At 47.1% G+C, this 10485-nt stretch overlaps 1 protein-coding gene across 1 annotated transcript; it reads right to left on the reverse strand.

The window, feature by feature from the left end:
• Nucleotides 1-238: 238 nt before the first annotated feature.
• Nucleotides 239-9275, reverse strand: LOC147125027 (protein ripply2.1-like). The gene is made up of 3 exons (XM_086008412.1): nucleotides 9196-9275; nucleotides 1638-1708; nucleotides 239-621 (listed from the first exon to the last, which is right to left on the reverse strand). Exons 1-3 carry the CDS (start codon nucleotides 9241-9243, stop codon nucleotides 405-407), a joined length of 336 nt encoding a protein of 111 aa, XP_085864538.1. The 5' UTR covers nucleotides 9244-9275; the 3' UTR covers nucleotides 239-404.
• Between the last annotated feature and the right edge of the window lie 1210 nt (nucleotides 9276-10485).

A 10485-nucleotide genomic window follows, 5' to 3' on the forward strand; every position in this document is an offset into this window, starting at 1 on the left:
GCTAAGAGACTGCCCATTCTGCCTAAACCTGGTCCTGGGTTACTTAGCTTTGTTCTTCCCTAATCTGGAGTCAGTTCCCTCTATGGTTTTGCGATCTGTGCCTACCCTTCCCTGGCCCTGACCCAATTTTCTCTCCTCCTCCCTGACCCAGGCTTAGTATCATTTTTGATGATTTTTCTCTTTTTCATCTTCAACATGACCTATTCAGACACAGAAGCACCTTTCTAATGTAAAAAAAAATCCTTTTAATAATAAAAAATCTCTACAGTATGTACAGACATTGCAAAAATATCCACCTCGGCATCTTGAGATGCTTATAAATTAAAGACAAAATTGCACAATTGAACGGCTGAGTGTCGTTGAGATTTAGCATAATAGGTCGATCTGTCTTAGTCCATCATCTGTTACAGCTCTTGACTTTTCTGCTCTGTTTTTTTCCCCAACACACTCTCTATGGCTGATTCTTCTTCTAATTCATCTTCCTCATCGAATTCCTCATCTTCATCCTCGCTGTCTGATTCTATGTAGAAGCTGATTGTGGCTTGCACAGGGAATGCTGCCAAAAGTTCCTGCCCTTCACTGTACAGGTAGTCAAAGCATTTGCTCCTGGGCCACATCAGCCTGTAGGAAAATCAAGAAAAGCTCAAATTTATCTCCTCTCCAAAACACACCTTAGTTAATAATTAGAGTCTGTGCAATATCTATAAATGGGTTAAAAGGAAAGGATTTTTCCTCCGTTTCTATACACGTAACAAAATAACATTTATATTAAAGAACATTACTGAGTCCATCACATGAAACAAATGACAAGCAAATCCCTTAGACTTTTACTACCCCTAAAATGACACAATGTTACCACGCACAGTATTGTCAACACAATCAATTTTGTTGACAATTTCCTGTTTTTCCATTATCACAATTAGAAGGACGAGAAAGAGATAATAGTTAGAACTGCTATGCCCCACAACTTTTAATCAATGTTTACCTCAATTTAAGATTCTTATTCCTTCACCCCATGCCGATTCTCACCTGGTCCCTCCAACTATGCACTTCCCAGAAATTTATACTTCCTTTTTCCCTGTATAAAAATGCCTCAACTCTGTTGTGTTGTCATCAAGCACAGGATTCACACCTGCCTGTCCAGTGTTTTTAACACCCAAATATCCAAATACATTACATCCACTGGTTCTCCCTTATCTACCGTGCCAGTTACATCCTCAAAAAACTCGAATAGATTTGTCGAACACGATTTCCCTTTCATAAAACCGTGTTGATTCTGCCTAAGTGGAATTTGCTTTGCCTGTTACTCTTTACGTTCATTTGCTATCTGTGAAATAAAACAGCTTAATGATTCGTATACGGCCTCGATTTCACCAAGTGTCTCAGGCTGCTTTTGGAAATGAAGTGGAGAAGCTCATATGAGGGCACATGCAAAAGACACATTATGCAGTTCAGATCACAAGTGGTTACCATTCTTCCACCCTTGGGTTATGCTACTGTATAGTTACATATAGGGTAGTGCAGACACACCCCTAAATGTAAGATGCTTGAACCACTTATAGGATTGACTAGCATTGCTCTATCCAAGAGAATATCTAAGGCAGACCCTAAACTTGCAACATTGAGCTTGCCTTTACCTGACTGGGTGAGTAAATAAAGAAGGTATAGTCTCTCCTGCAGTCTCATCATTGGCTAGTCCCATGTGAGGCTGTTGAAAAAAGATAATACAGATATATGTCAAATCAGCAGAGACAAAAACCTACCTAACATTTTATTCTACTTTTGTTTCTATTTTAGAAAATAAAAAAATGCCAATTCAATTATTTTACAACTGAATAATGTGAGTTTTTCACAGTGTAATTACACCCAACAACAGCAACTTGTACTTATATAACGCCTTTAACATATTAAAATGTCCCAAGCTGCTTCACAGGAGCATTATCAAAAAAATTTGACACCAACCCACATAAGAGGGCAGAAGCTTGGTCAAAGAGGTAGGTTTTAAGAAATGTCTTAAAGGAGGAAAGAGGGTTAGAGAGGCAGAGAGGTTTAGGGAGGGAATTCCAGAGCTTAGGGCCTCGGCAGCTGAAGGCACGGCCGCCAATGGTGGAGCGATTAAAATTGGGGATGCGCAAGAGGCCAGAATTAGAGGAGCGCAAATATTTCAGAGGGCTGTAGGGCTGGAGGAGATTACAGAGATAGGGAGGGGTGAGGCCATGGAAGGATTTTAAAACAAGGATGAGAAATTAAAACCCAGGGACAATGATGCATTACTGGTCATGACAATATTTCTTAATACAGTGGGGTCTCTTCATAAAAGGACCCTTTTGGAGGGTCTTGCCATCTGAACCCTTTTTAAAGAATGACTGGTAGATACAGTTGCACAATGTTAACAAGGGAGCACAGATACAGGAAGGAGCCCTTTACAGGAGGAATAAATATCAAAGAGATTTTCTGATGTTACTTGGCCCAGACTGTACCATCTTCTTCCACATTCTACCATTGGCAACAATTAGGGTCCTATCTTTTGCTGTATTACCCCATCCCAACTCCCCACAGACACACACACATATCTGACAGCTCCAGTCCCCCAATGCTGGTATCCCTATACAAAACCAATCTAACAAACTGACTATCCTATGGAGCATCTGATCATTTTTGACAAACGCAGAAAAACAGTGGCTGAGAAATTTGACCTCCAACCGAAACAGGCAGGAAGTCGGTGGAGTGACTGCTCCGCCTGCCAGTTCATGCCAGCATGAGGCCTGAGCCAAATTGGGGTTTGGGCCTCATTTAAATGCTGCCAGCAAGCTGCGAGCGCCACACGGGTGCCCCGGTGCAGCTCACTGGTTGTCAGATGATAGGAAATCGGCCGGCTTTCATGATGACTGACCGGCAGGTCAAGTCTGGAGGTGGAGGTGATCTGTGTGGGGTATGGGTGGGGAGGGGGCTTCAAAAAGGCCAGCAACGAGCTGGGGTCCTTTTGTCGCCCCTTGAGAAGCACTCCTACTTAGCCTGAGCCCACAAAAATCAAAACTTAAAATTTCCTGGACTACATTTTGATCGGCCTCTAGTGGGTGCCTTTAAGGTGCACATTTGTACCTGAATTTTGCAATCAAGGTCTTACGACTGGCACAGGAGCTCGATTTACATATTTAAGTAGTCTTATGCCCGTTTCAGGTGGAAGGGCTGCTCGCCCATTCACATACCCAGCTGAATATTGCAGCAGGAGGGCCCTGGGCCTTGAAGAGGTGACCGAGATGAAGGGGGCCCCACGCCCCACCCCCCATTGTCAACTGCTGGCCACCCATTTTTCAGACGCAAAACAGGTGGCTGAGAGTTGAATTTCTCTCTCGGTGAACCTACAAACCTTGACATGCATCTCAGTCAAGACTGAATCATTATCATAGGCAATTCTGTTGCCATCTGAGCAAACCCTCACTGGTGGTTACTGCATATAACATTGGACAATTAGCAACCGTACAGTATTAGAAAGTGAAACAAATTAAAGGTGAATTATCACTCACGACACTTTAGGTTTTGTGAGATCTATTATCCCACTCCAGAGAGTTGAGCACATAATCTAGGCTGACACTCCAGTGCAGTGCTGAGGGAGTGCAGCACTGTCGGAGGTGGCGTCTTTCGGATGAGACGTTAAACCGAGGCCCCGTCTGCTCTCTCAGGTGGACGTGAATGATCTCATGGCACTATTTCGAAAAAGAGCAGGGGAGTTTTCCCTAGTGTCCTGGCCAATATTTATCCCTCAATCAACACCACTAAAATAGATTATCTGGTCATTATCTCATTACTGTTTGTAGGACCTTGCTGTGCGCAAATTGGCTGCCACGTTTCCTACATTACAACAGTGACTACACTTCAAAAGTACTTCATAGGTTGTAAAGTGCTTTGGGATGTCCTGAGGTCGTGAAAGGCGCTATATGAATGCAATAGGGAGGAGGGAAGAGGGCTCTTTAAAACTTTCAAAATATATTCATTAAAACAAAAGGAAAGAACAGAATTGAGTTCCCAGGACTGAGGGTATTTAAAAACAATTCTTTCTTTGAGTCGTGTCCATAATTACTTTTAGACTGATCGAATGCCATTGGGTCCTGGCTGCCACCCACCTTCAGCGTTCCAGTAAAAGCAATGATCTTGCTTCAGCTATTTTATATTCCAGAATGTTGTGACACAATGGCTGCAGAAAGAGTCCCGCAATGTTTTGGGCATCGCAACGTCACTTGTTGCTGAAATCATGACACCGATGTGCACTGGACAAATAGTCATTGCTGGTGTGCGCACAGGCAAACTGGCTGGATAAAGTTCGCAATGTGCCTACATGGAGCCCTGCTGTACACTTTAGGTGTAAATACAAGAGAACGGCACAAGTGTGTTGTCCTCCGGCGACCCAGCCTTCCTGGACCACGAAAGGTTCGACACAACTGAAGAGATTCCTCAGCCTCAGACATCACAAATCTGGCTGCAGCTTGGAGTGTGAATTCCACACCATTCCCTGGATGTGGCATTATGCCCCTTTAGCCATCTGTTCCCCAGTGTTAATCCCAGCACTTCATGGTCTCCATTGGGTATAGTCTGAAACATTTCAGCAAAGATCAGGACTGGAGTATTCCAGAAATAAATGTAGTCACTAAAAATATGGTTTTGATATGATTCATATTTTATCTAATAAACAATTAGCAGCAAAGGAGCGGAATCAGCACTCCAAGGGATCTCTGCTTTGTTGCTTTGCACTGTCAGTATAACAGTCTATCTGGTCCAAAGATATATTGGTTGGAACAGTGGATAGCCAGGGGTAGATTGTCAACTTATTGCTCGAGCGTAAAGCTGGCGTTGTGGATCAACCGCATTATAGAAACCGTCTAATTTTCATTACCATTGATTTCAATGGGTGGTCAATCTGCAACACCAGCTTTATACCCAGGCCAGCAAGTGGAAAATCTACCCCGTACCTCCCCCCAGTCACTACACACATAGCAACTCCTCACAACTGTCCACCTCAGCAATATCAGAACATGAGGTATGCTTTATTTAATATAAATGAAAAAATTCCCCATAGCCCTTTCCTGCTTCTCCAAAGACAAGTTTAAACATGTATAGTAGTGCACAGGCTGGTGTTATATATACTACTAGCTGAAGTGCCCGGCGGTGCCGAGGCTTTTTCGAGGGCATGTTGTTGTTGGAAGAGAGAGAGAGAGTGACTGGGGGGAAGAGAGAGAGCGACTGGGGGGAAGAGAGAGAGCAACTGGGGGGAAGAGAGAGAGCGACTGGGGGGAAGAGAGAGAGCGACTGGGGGGAAGAGAGAGAGCGACTGGGGGGAAGAGAGAGAGCGACTGGGGGGAAGAGAGAGAGCGACTGGGGGGAAGAGAGAGCACGACTGGGGGGAAGAGAGAGAGCGACTGGGGGGAAGAGAGAGAGCGACTGGGGGGAAGAGAGGGCGGGGAGGGTGGCAGGGAGGGCGGCGGGGAGGGGGGAGGGCGGGGAGGGGGGAGGGAGGGGGGAGGGAGGGGGAGGGAGGGCAGGGGGGGAAGGAGGGGGGAGAGAAGGGGGGCGAGGAGGGGGGAGGGAGTGGGGGAGAGAAGGGGGAGCGGGGGAGAGAAGGGGAGTGAGAAGGGGAGAGAAGGGGGGTGGGGGGTGGAGAGAAGGGGGAGAGAAGGAGGGAGAGAAGGGGGGGAAGAGAAGGGGGGAGAGAAGGGGGGGAGGGAGAGAAGGGGGGAGGGAGAGAGACAGAGGGAAGGAGAGAGAGAGGGCGAGTGGCCTGCGGCCGCAAATGGAGCCAAGCCCCGAGAACAGGCGTGAGCCGGCTTGAGGCTGAGAGACGGCCACGCCCGGTTGCCGGGGTAACCCTTCCCCCCCTTCCGAGCCCCCGTCCTCCCGAGCACCGGCCACGCCGCCCCGCAATCCCGAGAGCCCCGCTGTCCGAGCCCCGGCCGCCCCGCACTCCCGAGAGCCCCACTCTCCGAGCCCCAGCCGCCCCGCCCAGCACTCCCGAGAGCCCCGCTCTCCGAGCCCCGCCCGCCCCGCACTCCCGAGAGCCCCGCTCTCCGAGCCCCGGCCGCCCCGCACTCCCGAGAGTCTCCGAGCCCCGCCCCCCCGGCCGAGCCGGCTTGAAGTCCGCCGATTGCGGCTGTGAGAGACGGCCGGCGGGCCCGGTTGCCGGGGTAGCCCTTCCCGCTCACCAAGCCCCGCTCGAGCCCCGCCCCGCCCGAGCCGAGCGGGGAACAGAGAGAGATGCCGCGTCTCAGATGCTCCTGCTGCGCGCGCACCGTGACCCTCGTGGCTGACGCCGTTGCCCCGGGTAACGTGACACCGGGGGGGGTGGGTGAGGAGCTTTGCAGAAGCCGTGGGACAATTACCTAGCTCAGGCCTGGCTGGGCAAGAAAGGCCCAGGCTTTGAGGCCTAACAAAAACGGGGAAAGGTAGGAAAAAGAATCTTCAGGTTAGAGAAAATATTTACAAATGAATGAAGTTTTTTTTAAAACAATGTAATAAAAGCAATTTTATTTTGCTGGAAATGTATATTTGAAAAGAAAGACGCAGAAAGCAGGAAAAAGAATGGAAGCAAGATGGCGGCTACTCACCTCGGTTCAGAACGATAAGGCCCACCCACACACGCACCGATTGGTCGACCGTCAGGTCACCAAAGCATAGGATTGGTCAATCATCCCGTCACTCGACCGTAGGAGGGCCCGGCCGCACGCGCCAGCAACCCGGCGTACGATTGGTCGACCTCGAGGTCACTCTGTCGCTAATGAGCGGATAATGAGATGCTAATGAGCGGAATGTTGAAGGTTTTTCGGATACCGCGGGCGCGATTTTTGTCTGGCCGAAACGTAAATACGCTTACCATCGTTTTGGAACGGTGAGCTTTCTTTCGACGTAACGCACGCGTAGGTACGCTCTGTAACTTTCGAGCGCATAGCCGGACAGACACACACCCGAGGACAGACAGAAGGACAGACAGAAGGACAGACAGATCGACTCCTTTATATATATAGATTATATATATATTGCACTGGCTAGACTGTCTTACACAGGATAATGCAAAGACTGGGTGTGTTATACACATGATAATGGAAAGACTGCCGTGAGCTTACATAGGATAATTACAGGCTTAAGTGCATTATTTGCATTGTCCAGTGGGTGTTACAGACAGAATAGTGCACTGTGCACAGGCTGAGTGTGTTACGCACAGGATAATGGACAGACTGATAATGGAAAGATTGGGTGTGTTACACACAGGATAATGGACAGGCTGGGTGTGTTACACACAGAATAATGGACAGACTGCAGATCTCTGATGACCTGGCCTGGAACCATAATACTGAGGCTATGCTGAAGAAGGCACACCAGCGCCTCTACCCTCTACGGTGCCTGAGGAAATGCAGCATAAGCACACAGTGGCTTGTGAACTTTTACCGCGGCACCATAGAGAGTGTCTTGACGAGTGGTGTCAATGTGTGGTATGGTAACACCACTGCACAGAACAAGAAAGCCATCCAGAGAGTTGTGAATACGGCAGAAAAGATCATCGGGTGTGCACTTCCGTCCATCGAGGAGATCTTCCAGACCAGGTGCCGGAACAAGGCCCGCTCCATCATCCAGGATCCCAATCACCCTGGGCTCAAACTGTTCTCCCTCCTGCGGTCCGGACGTCGGTACCGCAGCATCCGAACCAGGACCAGCAGGTTTAAGAACAGTTTCTATCCACAGGCAGTGCGTCTACTGAACTGCTAACCGCACTGCCCCACATATTATAGTTATATGTTTATGTAAATATATATATTATACTTATACAGGTAGACTATCCTTTATCCGAACTTCCGAAAACCGAAACCCTCTAAAAACCGAAGGTTTTTTCGTTCAGCGTAAGTCGTGCGCACGACATGACCAGAGTGGCGCACGACTTACGCTGAGCAGGGCAGAGGGTCACTGAGTTCCCTCCTGGGTAGGAGATTGCAGGCCGAGCCGGGCAGTTGTGAAGGAGGTATACCGGGAGAGTGAACCCAACAATACAGCGGCCTGTCCGATATTCTTTTCTCCCCCCCCACGACCCCCCGACCCCCCGCCAACCCCCACCCTTTCGGATAAGGGATAGTGTATCCTTTATCCGCACTTCCGAAAACCGAAATCCTCTGAAAACCGAAAGTGTTTTCGTTCAGCGTAAGTCGTGCGCACGACCCCGACCCCCGCCGACCCCCACCCCGACCCCCCGCTGACCCCGCCCCCCGACCCCCCGCCGACCCCCGACCCCCCCGCCAACCCCCGACCCCCTGCCGACCCCCACCCCCGACAAATTTCCCAGTCTTATAAAATACCTTCTGAAATCCGAAATTTTCCAAAAACCGAAACACGGCTGGTCCCGAGGTTTTCGGATAAAGGATAGTCTACCTGTATTACCATATATTTATCATATTACATTACTATTATTTCCAGTGGTAATTGAGGCTTTTTTGCACTATTCATCATATCCTGCAACTTGGACTGTTATTGCTGTACTTTCTGCTTATTTGCTTATTGTTTTTATTTATACTTGTTTTTATTTTTTGCTTTTATATTTATATGCTTGTATTGTGGGAGTGGGGAGTAAGCATTCCATTGTACTAGTTACATATGGCAATAAAATGATCTTGAATCTTGAATCTTGAAGACTGATAATGGAAAGATTGGGTGCAAATAATGGACAGACTGGATATCATGCTCTATGGATAAGCACACTGGGACTTAAATATGTTGCCTTAGAGTCATACATGGGAGGGACAGCTAGCCACTCTGGTGGGGGAGGGGTTGGGAGGAATGTACCTGATGACTTCTTACATATCCACACTCAAAACTGTAACAATATTAATTTTTTTCACGGATGTTTCAGTTCTTAAAGGCTAATGGCCATGGTTGCATGCTATGTGTACATACAAGCAACAGAAGGTAATAAATTGGCAGTAAACATTCGATAAGTCGGGAAAAGAGATCTGGAGAGGTCAAGGACCAGTTTTGGGCATTTTACGATGGGCGTATATCAAACAACACACAGTTATTACAATTACCACTCCTGCCAGGGCTTGGTATGTAGCTATTACAGCTGTTAAGACCTAATGCACTGCTGTGTTTACTATCATCTATTTTCTTGCTTGGAATCAAAACAAATCCTTATTTCTACCAGAGGGCTAAATAATCACTTACTGAGTTTTGCCCTCTCCATCTCTGCCTGTCCATGTCTCTGGCTGTCATTATCCAGGGTCTCCAGAGAGGTGAATAACTGTAAGAAGGATAGAGAAAGAACTGGTGTTAAAAGCAAATGGAAGAGCAGAAACAGATGGTTCAGTTCTGTGTCTCCAGTATCACAGGATCAAAGCAGCAGAGTGAGGAATTCTTGCCTTCCCACAGCACAGAAATATTCTTTATGTTGTAAGTGGCATTTCCCGAGGAAAAATACAGGGACACAATATGGGAAGAGCTGCATTCTTGTGAGCATACAATTTAAAGAATATTTGAACTAAGAATGTAGTTTGGCTAAAAAATAAATCTCCCCCATCCTCTTGCCTTGTCGTTACCGAGGTCACTGTTATCATATCACAAACTCCATGGATCACTGGGAAATTAGTAGCCTGGGCTTAGTCATGGTAATGTGAGCTCCAGATTCACATTTAAATTCAATGGGGTAGATCTTGACTTAGTGCGATAGTGTAAAACAGGCAATAGCAAGTCAGCAGACATTTTATATCTTTCCCAATGTTTATTTCCATTGAAGTCAATTAAAGTGAATGGAAATAAAAATCGGAAGAGCTGTAAAACGGGCTGCCAACTCAATATCACCCATTTTACACTATTGCGCAAAGATCTACTCCCAATATATTTTAAACTCTGTTCATTTAGCTCCTAGTAAATTCACAGAATTCATGATACTACAATCAAATGTAGCACACTCGCCTCTGAGTCAGAAAGTTGTGGGTTCGAGTCCTACTCCAGGGACTTGTGCAGATAAAGCTAGGCTGACACTCCAGTGCAGTGCTGCGGGAGTGCTGCATTGTCGGAGGTGCCGTCTTTCGGATGAGACATTAAACCGAGGCCCCATCTGCTCTCTCAGGTGGACGTAAAAGATCCCATGGCACTATTTCAACGAAGAGTTAGGGGAGTTATCCCCGGTGTCCTGGCCAATATTTCTCCCTCAACCAACATAATAAAAACAGATTATCTGGTCATTTTCACATTGCTGTTTGTGGGAGCTTGCTGTGCACAAATTGGTTGCTGTGTTTCCCACATGACAACAGTGACTTCAAAAGTACTCATTGGCTGTAAAGTGCTTTGAGATGTCTGGTGGTCGTGAAAGGTGCTATATAAATGCAAGTCTTTCTTTCTTTAATACACATCCTTTGAAGTAAGTTTCAATTTCATGCTAAATAGATGTAATCAAAAAACTGCATAGACCTCCCCTGATGGTTCATTTGCTGCTGATCTGGTACGGATTCTACA

The sequence above is a fragment of the Somniosus microcephalus genome, chromosome 1 (assembly GCF_052327205.1).
Source record: "Somniosus microcephalus isolate GS21.2 chromosome 1, FLI_Smic_1.0, whole genome shotgun sequence".
Taxonomy (NCBI): Eukaryota; Metazoa; Chordata; class Chondrichthyes; order Squaliformes; family Somniosidae; genus Somniosus; species Somniosus microcephalus.